The 25,240-nt window shown below is 43.7% G+C and overlaps 1 protein-coding gene across 1 annotated transcript in view; it reads right to left on the minus strand.

Annotated features, from left to right (window-relative positions):
- Window positions 1-24,697, minus strand: part of Anxa3 (annexin A3) — a 47,781-nt gene extending 23,084 nt beyond the window's left edge. Inside the window, exons 1-5 of the mRNA XM_057771885.1 lie at window positions 24,588-24,697; window positions 21,176-21,228; window positions 9,642-9,729; window positions 5,689-5,783; window positions 2,208-2,321 (exon numbers count right to left, since the gene is read on the minus strand). Of these exons, the coding sequence (XP_057627868.1) occupies window positions 2,208-2,321; window positions 5,689-5,783; window positions 9,642-9,729; window positions 21,176-21,190 (312 nt within the window). The 5' untranslated portion in view covers window positions 21,191-21,228; window positions 24,588-24,697. The remainder of the gene's footprint in view (window positions 1-2,207; window positions 2,322-5,688; window positions 5,784-9,641; window positions 9,730-21,175; window positions 21,229-24,587) is intronic.
- Window positions 24,698-25,240: the final 543 nt, after the last annotated feature.

Below are 25,240 nucleotides of genomic sequence, written 5' to 3' on the forward strand. Positions count from 1 at the left end.
CTTAGGACTTTTAATGACAATGATACACATCTGCTTCTGGCAGCACTAGCTACTTCAAGAGGAGATGGGCATCAAAGAAGCTCCTCATAGAGATTGTTAGCCATTTGGGCAAGAAACTGCTCTTGCCTGGACTGCTTGACTAGAGTTGCAGGACCCACAGAAAAATGACTGCTGAAGTTACCTAAAGAAGGTGAGACAGTCCTTTGGGGTTCCTGCTTCATGAAAGAGTCTGCCAGAGATTCTGCAGGACACAGAAGAAAGTGACTGACAAACTGCCAGTATAGGTGAAACTGTCTTTGAGATTTCCTGCTTCATGGAAAAGTCTGCTGGACACTATGGGCCTGTGGGCTGAAGATGGATGCCCCAATGACACAGAAGAACTTTGGGTGACTGTCCAGGCAGCGAGATGTCTCTGTCAATTCTAGAGTTTTGTAAATTGCTCACAATGTACTTCTTGTTAACTTAGGTAATATTATATCCTTCTGGGGTCTTTGATGAAGTTGAAGAACAGATAGTTATAGTTTTCCTTAGTTATGATAAAAGATAAAGTAGATATAAATATTGTAACTGTAATTCTTGATTGATACCTGTTTCGTTATATGTATTTTACTATGCTAAAGTTAAAACCTTCCTTTTTATTTAAACAGAAAAAGGGGAAATGGTGTGAGAAGTCCTTCTGTCTATGTGTTGCTTTTATTGGTTATAAAGAAGCTGCTTTTGGCCAGTGGCTTAACAGAGTAAAGCCAGGCTGAAAGAGATACAAAGAGAGAGTAGACAGAGTCAGGGGATGCCAGGTAACCACCAGAAGGGAAAGATGTGGGCTGCGAGCTGGAATCTTGCTGGCAGGCCACAAGCTTCATGGTAAAATATAAAATAACAGAAATGGGTTAATTTAAGATAGAAGAGTAAGCCATAAATATGTTTAAACAATACGCCAAGCAGTGTTTTAATTAATACAGTTTCTGTGTGGTTATTTCAGTTCTGGGCAGCCGGAAAAGAACATGCGGCCTCCCCCAGCAGACAATAACAATAAAATCAAGTAAATCATTTCTGCGGAAAAGGAATCCAGATGGAGCACCATGGATACAGACTCCCAAGCCAGAATGCTCGCAATGCTCAAGAAGCAGAGAAAAGGCCAGCAAGGCAAACTCCGTGGAGTTGGGAGAAGAGGAGTGCGGTGGTCAGTTTTATGTGGCAGCTTGGTTGGGCTACAGTCCCTGGTTATCCAGACAGATTAATCTGTGTGCTGCTGTTGAGGTATTTTATGAATAAAGTCCATTGATTTTAAGTGGGATGCACTTCAGACACTCTGCGTTCTGACTGGGCCTGATTCATTCTGCTAACAGCCCTTAAGGGCAAGCCAAGGCTTCCTTGTAGAAGGGGCTGTCCCCATAGGCAGCAGCTTCAGAGACTGATGAGGGATCCGGTCTTCCCTGACCACTTTGCCCTGCAGTCTAGTCCTTACACCCAAACTCACAAGGTATACCCAGTGCCTTACAGTAAATTTCTTAATGTAAATGTCTGCCTAATGGCTCTGTTTCTCAGGGGAATGCTGGCTGGCAGGGCTTTTAAAAGAATTGCAGACAGACAAGATGCAGGATTGGGTGAGGAACATAATAAGAAGTCTGGTTTTTAAGTGTTCACTGGAGATTTAGGGTGATGAATGACATCGCCTCGCTTTAAAACATCTTTATAAAAGCAATTTTGCTCGTCTCATAGAGAATAGTTTCAAATGGACAGAAGTGGAGCAGAAGGTACCTTCTTAGGGTACTGATACGGTATAATCAAGAGGTGCAGGTGGTCACAGCAGAGTGGAAGCCGTGGATGGAGACAGCCGCTTGCAGTAGACTTTAGAACAGAGCTCATGTGGACGTGGTGAAAGCCTGGGGTTCTGAAGGGTCAAGGAAAGCAAGGGGCTAATAATAAAAATCATAGGGCCCAAGTGACGGATAAATGATGGCATTTATGTTCGATGAAAGAAAAAAAAAGACTGAATATTTAGTTTAAAAAAGAAGAAAGAAAGAAAAGAAATGCAACTATCCTCACAGCTCAAGGACATTTGGACTCTGGACTGCACAGAGCTCCCAATAGTTACCCCATCCCTTAAAGAGTGCAATCATAAATGGCATCCAAGCCCACTAAATCTCAAGTGAGTGTCAGTGGAATCGGCGGAGCGACAGTTTGTTTAGTTTGTTAAGGGCTTGTACCTTCATGGATTTCTTCAGTTGCTTTGCATCGAACAGGGCTGGTGCAGTCACAAGAGCCACCATGACGTGCTCAAAGTGGCCAGAGAGGTCACCCTTCAAGTCATCTTTCAGCTCCTGAAATAAAAACCCCAAGGAGGAAATCATGAAATATGTTCTTTTCTCTTTCTCAACAGCCACCTAGGGAAAGGGAAACGCAAGGATAACATCAAGCGGCAGCTTGCCCCTCCATAGGGAATAGCAGGAATGCTGAGAACATCGCGATGGACACTCATCTTCATTTTATGACGTCTCCACCATGTCCTGCCTTACACAGTCATTTGCAAAGCCCAAAGGAAGCCTGGCAAGGGCACCGGAGTTTGGGACTGCACATTAAAACGCTGTTCCTCTAAGTATACCAACACAGTACACATGGACCAAACGACCACACCGAGCCACGCATATGCATGATTAAAATAATAACTGATAACTAGGAAAACAGAATGAATGCATTTCCTAGGTCCTTGGTGCTCTCCAAAGGAGGGGAAGGGAGGTCGGGAGAGGGCTCTCTCTGGTAAGCTGTTCCTGAGTACCTTGCTTCTCAGAGACCCCTGGGCTCCCCAAAGAAAAGGGAAGACAGTGGCTGGTCGGTCTCCTTTAATGGATCCTGGGGCATGCCCTGTAGGACTCTAGTGTCCTTTGGCACGGCCTCCACATAGTACATTAGAGTCTGCCCCCCCACACACACATCTAAGGGCAGGGACGTGGTTCCTATTTCCAGTATTAAAAGGAGTGACATGTAACAATTTGATTTCAGGCCTGGCAGCCAGCAGCCTCTCGGGCAGTTCTGATGATAAAGCTGCCCTCCACAGACATAGTCGGGTCACGAGATGGACCAAGAACCACCCGGTCTACTGTAACTACAGTGAAGATTTTTTTCTCTTCAAATGCTGAATTCTGAGCCTGGAGGTGGTGGCGCACGCCTTTAATCCCAGCACTTGGAAGGCAGAGGCAGGCGGATCTCTGTGAGTTCAAGGCCAGCCTGGTCTACAAGAGCTAGTTCCAGGACAGGCTCCAAAGCTATAGAAAAACCCTGTCTCGAAAAACCAACAATAAATAAATAAATAAATAAATAAATAAATAAATAAATAAATAAATGCTGAATACTGATACCATCTGTCCTCAACCTATCGGCAAAGAAATCTTACCCCACACGCTCTCATTCCATCACCCAGTGAGAAATGACTGTTGCCCTTCGCCTCCGTTGATTCTTCCTTCTCATTTTACAGCGTTCTGAAAGGCCACCGACCTATCTGTCAGGGGTTTTTGCCCAGATGCTGACAATTCATTCATTTGAATACATGATCAAGGGGGCCTAATCAATGCTAGACATTTAAAGGTAGCCGCGAAGCAATGCTTATGCCTAAGATGGTTACCCTAACAGGAAAATAAAAGTATTCAAGATGAAATTCAATTTTACTGTATAGTATATTAGTGTGTGATAAAGGGTGCCTGAGAAAGGAGCTTTAACGCCTGGGGGGACCGGGGATCATTCTCAGGTGATGTCTCTGATAGTTAACAGCCTGACTGCTCTGTGTTTTACTCCTTCCTTTCCATAATCCATGACCCACAGCATCCCGAACAATCTTTCCATCTTCTTTGTAATTCTGGGGATGCAACAAAGAGCCTCAGAAGTGCCAGGCAAGCATTCTGCCATTCAGCTAAACCTCCAGGTCCCCAAGTAATCTTTTAAGACTAAACATTGGGTTATATTATCCCCCTGCTTACATACTTCCAATGGCTCCCAACTGTAGAATAAAACCAAGACTATGCACTGACTCTTAGAGATAAAACCAAGCCGAGTGGCATGCAGTAGTCTTAGCACTGGGTAGGAAAGATGCTGAGGTGGGAAGATTATTTTAATACAATTGCTCAGGACCAGACTGGCAACATGGTAAAATCCCATCTGAATATCCACAAAGACAAACAGTCCGGCACAGCGACACACGTCTATATATACACAGCACCGATTGTCCTCACAGCCAGCTAGGCAGCAGCATCCTGCTGGCACTGTTTCCTCACCCCGTCACGGGAGCCAGTCACCAGTAACCCTCATCATCCCATTTTTCGCTTTATCACACTTGCCAATGACTGAACTGCTTATGTTTCCATTAGGATGCTAGCTCCACAAGAGAAGGGACGAACTGCCTCTCCTACTGTCCGACAGAGACAAGACTACTCCACAAATAGACGACAAACCAATTGTGTGGCAGTCCTGTTCCTTTTCTGTTTTATTTTGCTTTCTGAGACAGGGTTTCTCTGTATACCTTTGGGAGCCTGTATTGGAACTTTCTGTGTAGACCAGGGTGACTTTGAACTCAGAGTTCTGAGCGCCTCTGCCTCTTGAGTTCTGAGATTAAAGGCGTGTGCCACGTGTGTCTTGTTCTTAGGTATTTATTTTTGGATACTTAGTTGGTTTCCATCTGTTGAATTTACTGAGCCTGTGCTTACATAACTATTTTAAAATTAAAATAGAAACTAAAGATTATCTAAGACAGTCTTTGCCAGACAGCTGTTCTGGTAGCTCTTTGTGGGAAAGCTATCCTCCATCCTGTATGATGTTTAACAGTATCTCTAACATCTGGAATCACCCTCCACCCCATCATAAGGTCTCTATGCAGTCTGGGGACGTGTCTCAGGTGGAAGAGTATTTGTCTAGCACTCGCGAAGACCGGGGTTTGATTCCCCAGTATCACATAACCCGGGCCTAATGACTCCCGGCTGTAATTCCAACACTTGTAAGTTCCAGGCCGGTCTGGGCTACATGAGACCCTATCTCAAAAAAAAAAAAAAAAAAAGAAAAAGAAGCCGGGCGATGGTGGCGCACGCCTTTAATCCCAGCACTCTGGAGGCAGAGGCAGGCGGATCTCTGTGAGTTCGAGACCAGCCTGGTCTACAGAGCTAGTTCCAGGACAGGCTCCAAAGCCACAGAGAAACCCTGTCTCAAAAAACCAAAAAAAAAAAAAAAAAAAAAGAAAAAAAAAGAAAAAGAAAAACTAAATCTCCCTTTTAGGCCAAGTGTCCTGTAGGGAGGGGATTCACCGATGGCTTGGAACCATTTTTGCAACTCTTCCATACAGTTCCTCGTGTTTGTTGATCCTCAACCCTAAAATTATTTTCATTTCTACTTTACAACTGCAATGTAAATAAGTTCTGAGCAGGATATCTGCTATGGGACCCCTGCGAAAGGCTCATTTGACCCTAAAGGGGTCACAACCCGCAGTTTGAGAACCATTGCTCTAAGGTGACGTTTTTCATTCCACAGTGAAGACACAGACGCCCCAAAGCCATTGCGATGGTGAAATGCAAAACCAAGACTCAGAGGCCTGGTTCTCGAGTGGATGCACATGGCATCTCCTGCCACACTCAGTCTGAACCCAAAGATCTGCGAGTGCCCCACAGAGGAAGACCCAAGACACGGGTGATTGTCTCTTCAGGGTGGTACCTGTTCATACGTAGCTTGATACTCCTTGGTAATCAGCTGTCGCTGCGCATTCGACCGCTCTGTCAGGATGCTGATGAGGGTTTTCTCGTCAGTTCCTAAATGAGACCAAAGTCATTTATCAGCTGAGGGTTCTCCGTATTAGTCATCAAGTACTTATAGTAAGGCATTTTAAATTTCAGTTTACAGTTTCTTACCGGGCTAGAATCTGTGTGTTCGCCTGGGTTTTGTTTTTGCTTGTCTGTTTGTTGTTGTTTTGTTTTTGGAAAAGAAGTTTAACTATTTGGGCGATTTGGGAGATGGAAAAATAAAAACCTCAGTCATTGCTTGTCTAGTCCTCCTGTGCATGCAGAGAGGAGCACGAAAAACCTCCTGCTTCACCCTCAGGAGGCTGAGTGACTCTCACGGAATTTCAGCTCTCACTCCATAGCTGGCATCAGATCTTCTATCCTCTCAAGGGCACAGACACAAGAAAGATTTATTAAGAAACAGATATCTATAAGGTGCCTTTTTATTCCTTGTTATAGTGAGAGTTACAGGGTCCCCATACTGTGATAGACAAAGCTGCCCTAAAGATGACATTAGCACTCAAAGATCCTATTTCATTTGTCAAAGTCACAGGGCTTCTAAGTAATGCAACAATCTCTCATCCCCAAATACGATTTTTGCTGTGGTTTGAATAGGAAATGAGCCCCCTTCACAACTGTGTTGAATATTTGGCCCCAGCTGTCATTTCAGAAAATGACAGACATCTCACGGGGGGGTGGGACCTAGAAGATATAGGTCATTAGGGACGTTCCTTTAAAGGTTATTCTCTCTCCTCTCCTCTCTCTCTCTCTCTCTCTCTCTCTCTCTCTCTCTCTCTCTCTCTCTCTCTCTCTTTCTGCGTCTTGTAAGCCTTGAGGCAAGGAGGTAAGTAGTTTGCCACGTGATGATCTTACCACAGGCCCAGAATCAATTAAGGCAAGTACCACAGACTAAACCCTCTGGAAACCACGAGCCAAAATCTTTCTTACTGATCACAGGACATTAACCACAGTAACACGAAATCTGGTTCACACCTCCATGGTGCATTTCACATGCGTGTGTTTGTAAGGTCAGATGGGGCAAGAACTGAGGCCAGATCGTCTGAGAATGTCCTCGATGCCACTAATCTTCGGTAGAATACTATGGCAACTGTGGGAGTCTGTGTCTACGTCACTGGCTGGAGAGAACTGTCCTAAGATGGGAAGTGCCGAGGGGCTTGCAGGCCTTGGGGGTGCATGACTAGAATAATGGGAAGATCAGCTGGGATTCGAGGCTAGGTTTCTCTGTGCCGACGTAGCACCCGTACACCATATCTACAGAGCCTGTGACTGCACTACACAGTCTGTATCTGTGGAGAGGGGAAAAAAAACCTGTGTGCTTGGCTGCCTGTTGGCCTCCCAGTGTGCTTGCCTTTGATCTTGTGTTTTCTACAGAATCAGATTGCAGCGTACTTGATCTGTGAGTCTGGTAGCCAGCTTAGACCTGCAACAGTATCGATACCAATGCCCAGTTACTGTGCCTGTCCATATGGCAGCATGTCCTCACGCTAGACTTCATCTCTGGCTTGTTTTTACTCTGTTCATTCATCAATGTCAGAACTATGGATAGAGCTATCCAAAAACAAAACAAAACAAACCAACAAATCAACAAATCCTTAGGAACTGGGGCTGGGGATGGAGCGCTTGTTTTACTTCAGGAAGGCCATAAGCCGGGAATGGGAACTCACACCTACAAGGCCAACACTCAGGAGGAAGATGCAGGAGGATCGGAAGTTTATGGCCATTCTTCCATTCAGAGTGAGTTCCAGGTCAACTTGGGACACATGCCACCTTGACTCAAAATATATTCTGGGAACTATTCTCTGTTCTTTCTTTTTCTACCCCCTACACTGCAGCGCTCATCTCTACAAGTCCTCTGTTACCCTGCCCTTATTCTTTACTTCTAGATAATTTGTATGTTTCCTAATCTCTGTGTGTGCACCTATGTGTGCGGATATTCACAGAGACCAGAAGAGGACATCAGCTCAGCTTAGGAGTGGTTGAGAGGAGGAAAGTGATGTAATTACATCTTAATAAAATGCATAAAAATTTTCAAAAGGAACAAGCACTAAAATATTAACCAAAAAGTTTGAAAGATAAGTGAAAAAAGTTTTCATTAAAAAAACAAACAGTCTTGTATAAGAGAAGATAATGCTGACATAAACTCTTAAAAACATATTTCACAGAATTACACAGGTTGTCGTTAAAGCCACACTGGAAGAGGAAGAGTCCCTCTACAAGCCAACAAGCAAACAAAGAGCAAAAACAATCCCCCAACATGAGCAGCCACTGTAAGGCTGGAGCAGCTGTAACAGGGTACTGAGATGGGTACAGACAGAAGAGCAGGGAACTCATAGCCAAGCAGGGTCTCTGTGAGTTCAAGCCCAGCCTTGTCTACAGAGAGAGTTCCAGGCCAGCCATAGTCACACAGAGAAACCCTGTCTCAAAAAACAAAACAAAACAAACAAAAGCAAAACAAAAGGTACAGAAGTCATGAATCCTAGGAAAAATACTAAGCTTGATTTTTGCTAAAATATAAAACTGGATAAAATGTTTTGGTTTTGGCCATTTCATGGCTGGAGATTTTATTTACAAAAGGTTGTATACAGAAACCAATGACCACTAAGCAACAAAGCCTCTCTTGGCACCCCTGGAGAAGACGGTGCAACTTCATGGCACGATACTTGGAACCCCTAGAGAAGACAGTGCCATGTCAAAGGGCTAAACCATGTGAAGAAGTCATACATGAAAGAGGAAACAAAAAGAAAAACTGATGCTTGGCTTTATCAGTATTTAAAGAGAGGGGATGGGGGAATTCATACAGCTTCAGACCTAGTCAGTGGGAAAAATGGCATGGTACTTGTGCAGCCTGTGTTAAACAGTATGGAACACAGATCAAGAGAAAGTCTCATGCATTGTGGAAGGAGTTCTATGTATTATTATTATTATTATTATTATTATTATTATTATTACTGAGTGCACACCACAGCATGCACATGGAGATTACTCAGTTTTATGGAGTCAGTTCTTTCCTTCGACTGTGGTTTCTGGGGATCGAACTCAGGATGTTGAGTTTGTGTAACAAATACTTTACTCTCTAACCTACCTCATCAGCCCCAAGAGTTATCTTTATAACCATTTTGGAGAATAAATTGGCAATGATTCTAGATAATTTAAAAGTGAGTATTCTGGTAATTTCCACCCAGAAATCACAACTCTTGTCATGTCCTGGAGAAATACTAGCCAATGTGCACAACGGAGTTAAAGCAGGGACATTCACCAAGGACTGTCACGCAGTAATAGAAAAGAATTATAGGCAATTTGAATGTTTCATCAACATTCCAAGTTTATGATATAATATACAATAGACTACTATGCAGTTAAAATTAATGACCTAGAGCTAAACATATCAACATGAATAAATCTCAAAAACATTATGTTAAGAGATAAAACCAAATGGCAACGGAATGTATAGATCACTTCTCCAGTTTGCCTGGTGGAAAGTATAAAAGACGGTGCGTACATACGTATAGAGCTGTGGTATCGAAGGCCCACAAGCATAAAGTCTAATTTAGGAAGATGATTTTCTCTAGGTAATGGGGTAAGAATAAAGCCTAGGAAGAATGGCCAGGGACTGTGTCTGTAATGATTTGTGGTTATGGCGGTGATAACTGTTGGAAGGAGCTAGGGTGGTGTTCAATTTTAATTACGTCAACATTCCAAATGCTTTCTTTACTAAAACTCACTGTCCATGATCTTCTCATCACAGCACACTTTAAAATGTCCGCTGACAAATTCTCTCATTCAGGATTCAATTGCGGCCAACTGGCTTCTCAGATGGGAACTTCCCTGGTTGGCTTCAACACTTACAAGGGCTTACAAATCACTCACCGATTCCTTTGATTGCTTTCCGGATAGCTTCAGCATCCACTGCTGGGCTAAAGCCTGGATAATCTCTTATGGTTCCTCGGGGTCCAACCTAGAGGGAAAGTTCCACCAGGTCAAAACCTTTACTTATATTGCATTTAAATGTACTCGACTAAATGTTCATCTCAAGTGGTCATTATTGAAATCATCTAGAAGTGTTTATGTTGTTTAAAATGCCACTGTCCCCAAAGGCCCAGTGTGTGACTAAATAATTGTTCTTTGTCAACAAGAAACCCACAGCCTGAACCCAGCCCAGAGGCAGCGTGCTCAGAGATATTGTACTGGCACAGCTCGGGGAAGATCCCAGCAGTTTTGTGTTTGCATAGTTAAGTACCTGGAGCAAATGCCTTTAAATTGTTAAGAGGTCCATGGCAGAAGCTTCTGGTTCTCTGAAAGAGCAGCAAGTGCTCTTAACTGCTGAGCCATCTCTCCAGCTCTAGTGTGCATCTGTGGCAGCCTGGCTTCTTGTGTTCCTGGCACAGTGCAACAGTTTCCCCTCCCTAGACACACAGGCAACATGGCTTCTGCTCCATGTAAGAAGAATCCCCTCCCCAGCCCATGGCCACCAGGAGCATACGTTCTTTTGTGTAACAAGCTGCACACATGAAACCTTGCTTCTCTAGGGCAATGAGTTGTTTCAACACCTGTGGCCCTGTATACAAACAGCAAGAACACTTCCATTGTCTTCATCCACTGTTATTTCCCTGCAAGAATTCTCAGTATGCTCCTCACCACGCCTCGCACAGAAGCAGATGTGGTTGGGAAGTTCTGGGATGGTTTAATTAATGTTGACCACTGTCCTTGGGGAATGCTACTCTGAAGGATTAGTAAGTGAAAATGCTATTAAGATTGTCGGCTCTTGTGCACTGTTTAACAGATGTGTGATTGAGAGCCATGGATTGTGTTTTTCCTGAGAACTCCACTGACATCCTGGAGCTTCAAGAATGATATAGAATTATTTAAAAAAAAAAATAACCACATTACTGATTTTAAGCACATAAATTAGAAACATGACAGTAAACTGGGAAAAAGCATATTGCTAAAAGAATAAAATAAAATATTCTTTTATTTTATATTCTTTTATTTAAAATATTCTTTTATTTATTTTATGCTGGAGAAACAGGATGACAGACAAAGGGTGTTGAGAAGATTCAAAGTTAACAAGTACTTATATAGCATACTCTGACCTTATAAATAAAAATCTGTGCTAATAGCAGTAACATTTAACATTTCTTTTTAAACAGGTCTTTCTATCCTCCTACTGATGGTATTGACTGTGTTGTTATGAACTAATATGGTCACATTTCCCCTCTTTTAAAGTCTAATATTTTCCTGAAGGGACATTATCTTGTCACACTACAGTGAAAGGAGAATTAATGTACCCTCACAGGAGCAATGAGAGCCTGCTGACTCAATATGTCAGAAGGAACAATTTGTTGCAATGTTGTCAGACATTGTTTAAAGTACCCCCAATAAAAAAAAATTGAACTAACGAGTTAGAATGTGTGAGATGGGAAGACAATAAAAGCGGTCTAATCAGTCACTTTAGCATGATCTTCAGACAATTTTCTTCCCTCGATGCTTAATAAGCTTTATAAATTGGCAGAGCCAATTGGCTTCATTTCATTAAAGTCCACTCCTACCACTGAGCTCCTGTGTTCCCCTTATCTGCTCACCTCCGATGTTGGGTGTTCTGGAAGGACCACTTAGGTGCCCAATGCTCGGCACCTTACACACGTCTATAGCAGCCTCGCTACTAAGCATGATCATCTCTGCACAGACGGCATCAGGATTTAAGGAGACTGCAGAATTTGCTTCCATCCGCTCATCTATTTAAGCCAGAGATCTGCGTTTGCAAGGAGTCTTTTCTGTTCTAAATCGTCCTTGGCATCCTTTTCCTGAAATATCTCTCTGTACCTCTAAGGTGACATTTTAAAACGCATGTGACCATGCCCCAGATTTACTTTAGATAGACTGAATTTTATTTTGAGGAACCAGGTGCTAGGTTTTACTTTCTTATGAAGTTCTATTTGTGTGATCCTATCCCATGAAGATACTCAGCATGGCTACTTCTGAGTACAAGAAGGACAACATTATGGCCCGATCCCCAATATTCGTGTATTACAAAGACTTTTTGGAATTTACACCCTCGCTGTGACCTCTGCACTGCCCTCTACAAAACAGAGGAAGATAAAATTCCTAACTTATTATGCAACTCTTTCTATGAGATGATGGGGGAGGAACAAGTTATATAATGAAGGATTCCTCTCCTTCTTCCTCCCCAACATACACACACATCTGTCAACCTGGAAAAAAAACCATGGGATGTGGACATGAGTGTAATTGTCTGTGGACCTCAAGGACATTGGATCCCCTGGAACCAGAGTCAGAGATGTTGGTGAGCCACCTGATTTGTGCCCTGGGAACTGAACTTGGTCTTAACTACTGAGTTATCCCTCCAACTTCCTCTGTTTTAAATAGAAATCATTATATATACCTTATTAAGGCCACACTTTCCTGCAGCCTCTACTTCTCCACCTGCTGTGGCCTTGGGGTCTCCCTCCTCCTTGTGGCTGAGACCCAAGCCCAAGAAGACTTTGATGATAGAAGTGGTGCAGAGCTCCGTCTCCCACACCAAGTTCCCTTCAGGACTGCAGGGCTTCATCCTGGCTCCCTATGCTATTCCCTCTTCTGAAAGGTCTCAGCCTCCCCTCTATGGAGCTAAAACCACTTCCAAAATTTCCTTACTCACGAAAGCACCGCCACCATCCACAAGCTCTCTCACCTTAGCACACCGCACCTTCCCTCTGATTGCGGCACTGGCAGTTTTCCTCTGGACGAACCACGGAACGTAAGATCCCGTGTCCTCATCTGTCAAACTGCATCAACCGAGTCCCCAGCAAAGAAGGGAAATGTCGGGTGGGGAAGGGCAGCTGCACTCTGCTTGTCCCCAGGAACACACGATCACGGGTGAGTTTAACCTCTCCGCAGACTGCTGCCTGTAGCGTTCCTCAATGTTTCCAGTCTTACAGATCCCCCCTCCACACACACACACACACACGCGCGCGCGCGCACACACACACACACACACACACGCCTTGGGGAAGGCAGGCAAACACTCTAGCACTGAGCTACATACATCTCCAGCACCAAAGGTATGATTTTCATTTCTTCTACGCGAATCCCGTGTTCCAGAATGTTTCATTTTGCCAATATTCATTGCATCCACCTACTTCCCATTTCCCTAGTGGTTAAAGATATATTTTACAATCAAAGCTTCTAATCAGCATTGTGATGGTGCCATTGGTGTCAGTGCCACTATAATTTCACTAAAGGAAGAAAGGCAGATGTGCTTTTGGAAACTCAGAGCTGAGACGTGAGTTGCACGGTGTTTTAGTGAGGATATGTTTGGCTTTGTCCCGGTACTTGACAAAGAGTTTCAAAATCCCTGGAATTTCCTCGGTGGCAGGGATGCCTTTGCTCTGAGACCTGGGTGACTCATCATTGGTCCTTGCACAATGTCAGGATGGGAGTTGGTCCCCAGAAAGACTACGTAACTTAATTTCGAGGGCTGGAATTGGAGTCAGCTCCACCTCTTGGGAAAGAAAGAAGTCTAGATGTTGAATGCAATACTATAATAACAATTTAATAATTTAATCATTCATGCCCAGTTAAAACTCTGACCACTGAGGCTCAGGGGAGCTTCCCTGTCTGTAAAGAGACGCTAACATGCAAGCAGTGCAGTACACTCGGATTCAGTGGGGGAAGGGCATGGAGCTGCACACACACACACACACACTATGTCTTTTTAAATAGCTGTTTTTATTTTATGTGCGTGGGTGTCTCACCTGCATATATGTCTGTGCACCATGAGCTCGTCTGGAGCCTGCAGAGTCAGAAAAATGAGCTGGAGGCAGATAGGACCCACCATGTGGGTGCCAGGAATTGAATCCAGGTCCTCTAGAGGAGCAGCCAGTGTACTTAGCCACAGAGCCATCTCCCCAGACCCTGTTATTGTGTCTTAATAGGAAGTTACACCCTGGAGCTGAAGAGACGGCTCCATGGTTCCTCGCACTTACATCAGGCAGTTCACAACCATCTGTAATCCCAGCTTCAGGCGATTAAACATCTGTGGTTTCCCCAGGCACATGCACACATGTGTGTACATACACACAGAGACACGGGCACTTACACACAAATAAAAATAAAATAATTGTTTTTCAAAACGTTATATTATAAGCTGTTCTACTTTTGAGGCAACATACAACTTCAGCACAGAAGACAAACTGAGGCCACAGAGATAGAATATTTATCCACAACAGTGGCAGAGTTTCAACAGCTTTAGCTAGAGAGCGGAGAAACCAGCCATTCCTTCCTCAGAGGAATGTACCAAAAAGTGCCTGAAAACTTCTTCCTTGACCCTCTTCTGCCCGAGGCCCTAAGGGCAGGACACAGAAACACAAGCTGTGGGGTTCTTTCCAGAGACCTCAGGTGAAGCTGGTGACTCCTGACTGCACCACAGAAAAGAATTTGGGGATGAGCTGGCATGAAGCCTGGCTTAAGCGTGGGCATTAAGGAGAAAGAGGTGTGTGCATATTCAAATGTCAAAAGGCCTTTTATACGGACAGTCCTTGCATCTCAAGAGTTGATCATTCTTTCCTTTCTGGTAACTGCTATTAGATAGGATTTCAGCTAATGAGATAAACCATGGGCCATACAGGCTGCGTACGTAAGGTAAGGACTTTCTACTGTAAACCAAGTACACAGTCTTGCTTTTGAGATTCCCAGAAAGCTGAGTTCTCATCTAGGAAAGACTTGAAGGGCATATACTTAGTTCTTAAAAGCATAGCTCACTGTTATTTTAGCATTCTTATTTAAAATAGCTCCAGGAAAAAGGAAAGTGTCTCAATATAGGTAACCTTCACAGCAAACGTCATCAATTGTGCTGGAATCTGTGACTTTGGGCTGGCGAAGACTCCAACCGGAATGGGAGACTCCTTGCCTTTCTCATACCTTCCTAAGTTTCTCTTTTAATCCTGAGCTAATTACAGTAAACTAACCAGACACCGGTAACCCCAAACTGACCTAGGTGTGTGCGGGAATTGTGGGGGCAATCACATTTGTATTGGGGTGTGTGTTTGCTTTTGTGTGCCAGGAGAAAAAGAAATCCCACTGAGAATGAACACAGCTGCAGCCTTGGACACAGACTCTGTAAATAACAAAGTTCTTAAGCTGTGTTTCACGTAATGCATCCGGAATCCTCTCGAGAACAGCTTGGAACTAGCTTTAGAAAAATGGATTTGTGCAGAAGTGAGTTTGTCCAGCCAATGACCTTTTGATGTCACAAGCTCAAAATCCCCAAGTCCCCAGGGCAGCACAGGACAACTCCCCTAGAGAACAACGGTGACTCAGGAAGCAGTGTGATGCCCATTTCTGCTTGTGCCGTACAAGACTCCCCGCTGCACCATCCAACCAAACAGCAGTTACCTCCCTCTCCTTCTTAAGAGGCCCCCTGCTACAGCCAGGTGGACGCAGCTCTGAGTGCCTAAGCTCCCAGGGTCCTTGCCAGTCAACCATGCAATAAAGATTATTTTTTCCTTGCCACAGGGCTGGTCCATATGTGAGTAGGGTGCAAATCTGTGTCATAACAGAACTTTCTGGAAAGAATATAAGCCCAGAGGGCTGGGAGGTAGCTTAGTTAGTGAAGTGCTTGCTTTGTGAGCATGAAGGACTGGGTTCTGATCCTCAGCTCTAGTATGCATTTAATTAAATCTGTAGATTGTTTTTGGTAAGACTGCCATTTTTACTATGTTAATTTTGCCTACCCAAGAGCATAGGAGATCTTTCCACTTTCTGGTGTCTTCTTCAATTTCTTTGTTCAAAGATTTAAAGTTCTTTTCATACAGGTCTTTCACTTATTTGATTAGAGTCATTCTGAGATATTTCATGCTAGTGGCTATTATGAAGGGTGATGTTTCTCTGATTTCTTTGTTTTTTCTTTTTGGAGAGACACACTTTTTTTTTTTTTAAGATGTATTTATTATGTATACAACTTTCTGCCTCCATGTATACCCACATGCCAGAGGAGGGCGCCAGATCTCATTACAGATGGTTTGGAGCCACCATGTGGTTGCTGGGAATTGAACTCAGGACCTCTGGAAGAGCAGACAGTGCTCTTAACCACTGAGCCATCTCTCTAGCCCTTTCTCTGATTACTTTCTCAGCCCATTTATCATTTGTTTAAAGGAGGGCTACTGATTTTTTTAAGTTAATCTTGTATCCTGCTACATTACTGAAAGTGCTTATGAGTCGTAGAAGTTTCTTGGTAGAATTTTTGGGGTTGCTTATGTAAACTATCATATCATCAGCAAATAGTGAGAATCTGACTTCTTCTTTTCCAATTTGTGTCTCCTTTGATCTCCTTTTGTTGTCTTACTGCTCTAGCTAGGACCTCAAGAACTATATTGAATAGATATGGAGAGAGCGGACAACCTTGTCTATTTAGGAGTCTTGATCATGTTCTCCACAGATGGGAGAATTTTAAAGGCAGGGGGAAATCACAGACACAACAGGCAGCAACAGGTAACAAACTTTACTTTAAAAGTAGAAGTGTGTGTGTGTTCCCATGCACTCTCTCACACATGCACACAATCGCAAAGGACATGGTCAACAAGACAAAAGGACAGCCTACAGGATGGGAAAAGATCTTCACTAACCCCACATCAAACAGAGGGCTCATCTCCAAAATATACAACAAACTCAAGAAATTGGTCACCAAAAGCACAAATAACCCAATTTTTAAAAAGAAGGAGTACAGACCTAAACAGAGAACTCTCAACAGAGGAATCTAAAATGGCTGAAAGACATGTAAGGAAATGCTCAACATCCTTAGCCATCAAAGAAATGCAAATCAAAACAACCCTGAGATTCCATCTTACACCTGTAAGAATGGCCAAAATCAAAAACACATGACAGCTTATGCTGCAGAGGATGTGGGGTAAAGAAAACACTCCTGCATTGTTAGTGGAAGTGCAAGCTGGTATAGCCCTTTTATATCACTGTGACAATTTCTCAGAAAATTTGGAAACAACCTTCCTCAAGACCCAGCAATACCACTTTTGGTTATATACCCAAAGAATGCTCAATCATACCACAAGGACATGAGCTCAACTATGTTTGTCATAGCCAGAACCTGGAAACAACCTAAATGTCCCTTGACTGAAGAATGGATAAGGAAAATGTAATACATTTACACAGTGGAGTACTACACAGTGGAAAAAAATAATGACATCTTGAAATTTGCAGGCAAATGGATGAACCTAAATAACATCATACTGAGTGAGGTAACTCAGACCCAGAAAGACAATTATCACATGTACTCACTCAAGAGTGGTTTTTAAACATAAAGCAAATAAAACCAGCTTACAAATCACAATCCCAAAGAACCTAGACAACAATGAGAACACTAAGAGAGACTTAACATGGATCTAATCTGCATGGGGAGTAGAAAAAGATAAGATCTCCTGAGTAAATTGGGAGCATGGGGACCATGGGAGAGGATTGAAGGGGAGGGGAGAAGCAGGGAGGGGAGCAGAGAAAAATGTATAGCTCAATAAAATCAATTTGAAAAGAGAAAAAGAAAAACAAAACACAAAAAGCCTTCTTCCTAATCATGGAGCAGCCATATCCATGGCTTCTTTACTCTACGCTTGATTACAGTCTTTACATACATGCTCACATGTTCACAAGCACTTACACACATGTGCATACACGTGAACACATGCACATAAGAATTAATATTATACCTGTAATATTATAATATTTTACCTGTAAGTATGAATTTTGGGTAAATTTTAAGCCTTCTAAAATACATAGTTCAGAAGTAGTGAGAATATTCACAGTGTTCTGAAGCAAGTCCAGAGCCTTATCATTTTGCAGAACACAAATTCTATACTGGCTTAACAATATGTCTTCTTGCCCTCCCGTGTTCCTGGCAACCACAGTACTCCGTGTATTTCTTTAGATACCGTACATAAGAGAAATTATGCAATGTTTACCTTTTCATGACTGCCTTATTTTACTAGCTGAACATGCTCAAGCTTCGGCCACTTTTAAGAAGGATCCATTTTAGGGCTGGCTGATGATCTCGATACTGTAGAATAGAGAACATTGTGTATCCTCTCCCCTGCTCATCCAGAGGGGGATGCTTTTACCTCTTAGCTTTGAAAAAATGGACCACCATTAAAATCAGCTCATATTGCAGGTAGAACTGTGAGGCTAATTAAAAAGATTTGGTAGGTGTGTGTGTGTGTGTGTCTGATGGGAGTGGCACTAAAGAACCCCACTCTGTCTTGAACTTTCTGTGCAGCAGAGAATGACCTTAAACTCCCGACCAACCTCCCAAGTGCTGGGGTTACAGGTTTAGTGTGACCACATGCAGCAAACATCCCATATTTTTTATGCAGTCCCGAGGATGGAACCTAGAATCTTAGCGTATGCTATGTGAGCACTCTACCATGGAGGAACATCGCCAGCTGTGTGGTTTATCGTCTCAGTTTATAGTCATTTGTACCACTGACTAAAACAGTCTAAAGAAATGCCCCATGGGTAGGTGGATCCCGAAATTCCTGAGAAACCACCACACTGTTTTCCAAAGTGGTTGCACAAGTTTGCATTCCCACCAGCAATGGATGAGTGTACCCCTTTCTCCACAACCTCTCCAGCAAAGGCTATCATTGGTGTTTTTTATTTTAGCCATTCTGACAGGTGTAAGATGGTATCTTAAAGTTGTCTTGATTTGCATTTCCCTGATCGCTAGGGAAGTTGAGCATGACCTTAAATGTCTTTTGGCCATTCGAACTTCTTCTGTTGAGAATTCTCTGTTCAGCTCAGTGCCCCATTTTTTAATTGGGTTGATTAGCCCTTTACGGTCTACTTTCTTGAGTTCTCTATATATTTTGGAGATCAGACCTTTGTCTCTTGCAGGGTTGGTGAAGATCTTCTCCCAGTCAGTGGGTTGCCTTTTTGTCTTAGTGAGATCAATGGCAATTGGTTTTTGATCCTACTGTACGTACTGGCTTTGTGGGAGCCTAGGCAGTTTGGATGCTCACCTTACTAGACCTGGATGGAGGTGGGTGGTCCTTGGACTTCCCACAGGGCAGGGAACCCGGATTACTCTTAGGGATGATGAGGCTGGGAGACTTGATGGGGGAGGGGGAGGGAAATGGGAGGTAGTGGCAGGGAGAAGGCAGAAATCTTTAATAAATAAATAAAATTTGAAAAAAAAAAAAAAGAAATGCCCCATGTCTCATACTCAACCAAGGTCTCTCTCAGTCAGCTCCATATCAGTTTTCTACTGGATCAGGGTGAGCATTTTTGAGAAGCCTCTTTTCGCCTGCCCCTGGCTCTGTTAGAGATTCATAAAGTCAGAAGGGCTTTCTGGGATAGAAAGGGGAAGGTTAGCTTCTTGGCCAGTGCATAGCACACTTGGCCCTGCACTGGCCCTGCCGAGGGCATGCCACACCTCTGCATGCTTTTCTTTCACCTTCACATACTCATAAAAATGTGTGCTCATGGCTTAAAGGTACAAGAGTAGAGAGGCGGGCACAATGGAAAGAACCAGCTGCCCAGGTGCCACCTAGGGAGTTGTCAGCAACACTGTCTGCGTGGATCTCTTTCGTGTCCTTTCTTTTGTACTGTATCTGCTACAGAGCCACTGTATCTAGTACTCCTGTGACTTGAGTTTTTCATTGAGTAACACATTTTTGGTACAGCTGCTAATGCCATTCTATTGAGTTTAATATCTCCACATCCCTTTTGAATGATTGCATTAAAAATGACTGCAAATTAAAAATTGTATCTAGTGGATGCTTGTTTATATTGTCTGCATATTTTCAATAATACAGACAAACAAGCTTTTGCCCACATTTTTCAACCTTATTCACATTTATGATATATAATGAGAAGTCGAATTACTGGGGTAAGGACACTAAATTTAGCAAGGACAGATATTGACCCAAACACTATGCAAAAGTGTGACATAGACTCCTAAGAACAGTTTGAGAGTTCCTGTTGAGTACACAACTTTGTCTTGCTATTTTTTTCCAGTTACCTAGTTCTTGGGTAGAAAATAGGCCCTTGTTATGCTAAGTGGTGCTTTAGTTCTGCAAGGTTCTGTGGACATGTGTACTGGAGACTTGTAATTCTTTTCACGTGCTACTTTGTGTATACAGTTTCCCACTGAGCTCATCTTTTAAAATGTCTTTATTCAAGTCATTTGTATGTTACATAAATGAATCTCCTGCCCTGTTGTTCTACAAATGCCTCTCCTGGAGGTTTTCTTCTGGCTCTATTTAATATGTTGCTGCCACAATTACAAATATATACATAAACAGATAAATGCTTTGTAGACTTTTGCTTTAGGCTTCTAATTGCAATTGCTTTCCCCATTCCAAATTCACTCTAGAAGATTCACTTGAATTTTATTGTCTTTGTTTATATGCATGTATTTGTTTTTTTGTTTAGTGTGTGCGTGCGCACGTATGTGCATGTGTGAGAACACGCTCAGGGCTGGGTAGGTGCGTGTGTGTGCAGGTGTGAGTCCATGCCCAGGGCTGGGTAGGTGCATGTGTGTGCAGGTACATACAGAGGCCACAGAGCATCTGCTGTCATTCCTAAGGAGCCCCTCCCCTTATTTTTTGAGACAGGGTCTCTCACAGGACCTGGGGCTTGCCAGCACAAATACTTTACTAACCAGCTTATTTCTATATTTTACGCATCTAAATTTTATTTTAACATATGAAGAGAGATGGAGTATAGATTTATTTTTCCCCCAAGGAGCTGGAAGTTTCCCTAATTTTACTACTGGAAGAAACTACCTTCCCTTGTCTGATAGTAAATGTCATCTTTATCATCATGTATGTCGAGTTATGCACTAAATTTATTCTCCGTTAAGACCTCTTTGCCAAGTATGGAACTCTATAATACCTTTAAAAACTGCTAACTTCTCTGTGTGTGTGTGTGTGTCCATGTACACAGAGGTGTGTGTGTGGAGGGGCTGTATGCACATAAGCAGGGGTGTCCTTAGAGGCTGGGGCATTGGATCCCATGAGGCCGAAGCTACAGGTGACTGGAAGCGTCCTGATGTGGATTCTGGGAACTGAAACTCGGTCCTCTGCGTGCAAGTGTGCTATTGAATCATGACTCCAGCCCCTCTAATACATCGTTTGCTACTCGTTCTTTTTAGATGGATTCTCCCTAAATATCTCAGTTCATTCTCAAACTTGACATGCCTTCATTTTCTGAGTTCTAGAATTACAGATATATGCTACCACACTGGCTTATAATATATTCTTTTATTATTTATTATTTTTAGATATTCTCTAGCTTTTGGCCATAGATATTACAGTTAATCAACTTCCAACTGTTTTTCCTGGTAGTTTGATTTTCTGCGACTCACGTAAGTCACTGTGTTGTGCAGCTTTAGCTCTTTTACTCACCCAGATAGATGCCATGACAGTCCACCTTGTGTTCAAGCTGAAATCACAGTAACCTACAAAAGAAACAACAAGCTGTACTGTGACTCAGAACAACATCTCCAGACCAACTCCTAACATTTAAAATCCAGAAAACAGGTTTCAGCAGTTAATGGGAAATTTCTCTGGAAGGGGGTGTGAATCTGAGCTCAGGAAACCCACTTCCTGGGCAAGCATTTAACTAGGCATTTCCCAAATTCAAAGTATTGGCAAGAGTCCTTCAGGTCTGGTCACCTGTCCTCAGTACACCAATTAGAAAGAGACAAGTAATAATGAAAGTATAGAAAGAAGATTTACTCAGAGTGGCCTATTGGGAAGGAAAACAAACATGCCCCCATGTTTGCCCTCAGACTACTGACGCAAAAGTGGGCAGGAGGCATGAACCCCCATGCTTGCCCTCAGACTACTGACACGGGGAGGCGGGCAGGAGGCATGAACCCCCATGTTTGCCCTCAGACTACTGACGCGGGGAGTGGGCAGGAGGCATGCTCAGTCCAGCAGCGCTGCCTGACCAAGGCAGGGGCCTGCCATTACTGCTGTGGCTCCAGTTTGTCCCATAAGTTGTTAAAACTTTGTAAAATCTCTTCCTGGGAGACAAGTTGTCTGACTTCCCCTTCCTTTCCTCAGCATGAGACTTCTGGGGAAGATTTAAGTCTTTGAAGACCACCATTTCAGTAGTGTGGTCAAAGGGAGGCGCTCCGGTGTCTTCCCCTCACCACCCAATTCCCTAGGCCTTACAGCATCACAAGGGGGGTGGGTTGGACCTGGACCCTTGAGGGCTCTAAGATAAGAAAAATGTAGTTCTCCACTTCCACATAATATAGGAATACTTTCTGGAAGCCTCTTTTTACTTATTTAAACCTAGTTGTCAGGGCAGTGCCCATGTCTGTAGTCTGAGCTTATGAGAAGCTGGAACAGAAGGATCACCTGTGTCTATTACTGATTTCTTTTAACCTGGACAGAGTGACATCATAACAAGGAAAAAGAAAAGAATAAACAAACACTCAGGAAGTTGTTCCTCACCCCAAACCAAGATAATCCCAACTGGCCTGAACATTTTCCAAAGTCCAAGCCTATGCAGCTTGCTAAAAATATCCATCTCCAGTCTTTGAGGAAGCCAGGCTAGTCCCAAGTAGGCACAGATGTGAAAAGGCCTCTTCCTTGGAGCCAGGCACACTAGCCAGAGTAGACATTACTCAGGCCTGCTGGCGTGTCTCCGGGATTGATTTAGAAATAAATATGACCTGCTCCCACCCATCCTGGCAACAAAATATTCTAAAAATTCAATGGCAGCTCAAGGGCAAAGTTCAACAGGAAATCATATTAATAGCTCCTGAAGATATTTAGCCCCTGACTTTGCCCGTTCTCTGTGCCCTAAGCAGCCAGCTCTCTGGTTAGAGTCCGACCCCTCTGTCTCTCTCCATATAGTATGCAGTGGGTATGATAGAAGATTGCTTCCTGTTGTCATATAGGAAAGGAATTTCTATTTTGGTTTTGAACACAGCAGTGTTCAGAGATCCTGACTGGTCCCTCTAACCTTGGCAGCAGACCAACCCATTGTTGATTTCATAATTTAATGAGCATCTGGGAAATGAGGGAAACTTAAGGGGTAAGACTCCCTAAGAGAGGAGGGCCATGACAGTGTGCCTTACAGGTCTCCATTTGCCCCTGGGGCCACCCTCTCCTGCTCTCTGCTTCTTGGCTGCACAAGGTGGGCCTCCTCCTCCACCACTGACTCCCGTTGCCAGTATGTCCTGACTCATCTAAGAGAGCTTAGCAATGGAGCCAGATGACCAGAACTAAACTAAAACTTCTAAAACCATGAGCTAAAAGGCACCTTTCCTCCAGTTATATTGTTTCTCTCTGGGTATTTTTGTCACACTGAGAAGAAACTAACACATCTCTTAAAGTGAAACATAGTTTGAGTCAGAATTTCCTCATCTGTTAAACAGAGAGACAGCTGATGCTGGTACTGAAAAAAAGATACATTATGAAGCCAGCCAGTATCTTTGTTTTACTATGTGCCAGGTGATAGGAAAAATACTGGAATGTGATCCACAAAGCTGGGGATTTGTGCAATGTTTATTCCCTGGTGTACATGGGGAAAATGCATTCAGTGATTTAAACATAAGCCTCAGCATATGCAAGTGAGTTAGGGAGGCATCATAAGTAGGAACATCTCTGCTTTGCCTAGGAAGACGCTGAGGCACAGAGAGTTCGGACAAAATTCCCGCCACAGAGCTGTTGGGTTGATCCTACTGAGCCCAGGCATCCAGATCCCAAAGAAATGGACACTAATCCCATGCCCTGCAGTCCCTGACCTAACTGATGCCTAGTGCTTATTGATCCAATATAATCTGTAAATTACTAAAGAGTATTACTAAACCACTCTCTAAGCGTTTAAAAAGTAAAGAATTACTCCATAGTGGAAGCCAAATGACCTAACAGGAGAACTTTAAACACATCCTTCCGGAAAGGGAATTTGTGGCTACATAATTTCCTTGTACTTCCTCCAGCTCTCAGGTCTACAGATTTCTCAGTAGGAACAGCTAACTTTCCATACAGTTTAAAATTACCTTTCTGGGCAATCTGAAATTTTCCACCTTCAGGAAAGCCAGTAACAATTTTCCACAGAAAAACCTTTTAGTCTATTTTTTAATGATATTTGTTAGGAGTAGAAACTGAAGTTTCTTCCGGGGCAGAAACCCTTCTCTTGCACAAGCCTCCTGGAGAAGAATTTTGTCCCTTGCTCAACTTTTATCAGCAGAGGGGCTCCAGGGACCCAGAACTTCTATATATGGTCATTTGCAACCTACCTGGATGCCTCACCTGCTGAGTCAAAGGCCAGGGGAGTGATTCATATCTAGGGGAAGAATGCTGTACACTCAGAAAACATTTTTTTTTTCCAGAGAAAACCGAATTTCCCCAACTCTCCATGTCCGATACCCTAATTCACCTTTCTCCTGCCTCTAAAAAATAAAAGTAATACAAACTGCACTCGTGAGCTCATAGGAAGGGTGGGGATAAAGTTCTCAACAACACAGAACTCCGAGTAGAGGCTCCGAGGCCCGCCCCTTCCCCTTCTTCTTCTTTCAAATGTTTCCAAGACTTTTAGGAATGAAGGGCCCGACGGGTCTGGATCCCCTGGAAGCGAGCTCGGGTCACCAAGACCCGGAGTTTAGTAACTTCCTCCAACATTGGTGGCCGGGTTCAGTCTCCTCCATTCCGACCGAAGGGGAAGGGAAGTGGGCTTGGTTGGGGGGAGAGACAGGGAGGGGAGAGTGCGGGGACCAAGCTGCGCTCGCGGACGTCGCGGACGGAAGAGGCTGGGATTTGCTGCCCCGTGGGCGCAGCAGGGAGGGCGTGGGAAACTTACCCTTAGGCGCAGCGGCCGCGAACCCGAGGGAGAAGCTGCGGGAAGGTGTACGCTCGGCTGTCGCTCCGGGCTGGTCTGGATGGCGACCAGACCGCGACTGCGCCCTTCCGCAGCCCCTCCTCCTTCCTCCACCCAGTGGCCGCCCAGGCCCCGCCAGAAAGAGTCCCTGGGAGCTGGGAGCTCTGCCTTGACTCACCCATCACGCTCCCCCGCCCCAGCCACCCTATCCCCTGTACTCAAACCTTTCCTCCGTCTTTATTCCCACTACCTTCTATCTATTTCTTCAGGGATTGGCTTGTTTCTAGACATCGTGAATTCAGAGTTCCTCACAGGTACTCTAAGTAACACTAACCTAGCGGGTACTTCGTGGCAGGCACCGTTCTAAATCCTGCATAATAGCCACTCTACAAAGTGGATGCTGTTTTTTAGACTCTAATCCCCGTTTTACAAGTAAGGAGATACAAAGGCAAGGGAGGTCAAGTCACACTGAAAGAAGAGCGGAGCTAGATTTGGAGCGCAGGAATCTGGGGAGTCCCCACGGTTAGGCCTGTTGACTCCCGGGTGAGTATTAGCGCTGGGGAGGCACCGTGGTATTCTAAAGGCATTGGAAACCTCACTATGTCAAGGAAAATAAAAATTAAAATCCCAGTATA

The sequence above is a fragment of the Chionomys nivalis genome, chromosome 6, assembly GCF_950005125.1.
Source record: "Chionomys nivalis chromosome 6, mChiNiv1.1, whole genome shotgun sequence".
In the NCBI taxonomy this organism is placed as follows: domain Eukaryota; kingdom Metazoa; phylum Chordata; class Mammalia; order Rodentia; family Cricetidae; genus Chionomys; species Chionomys nivalis.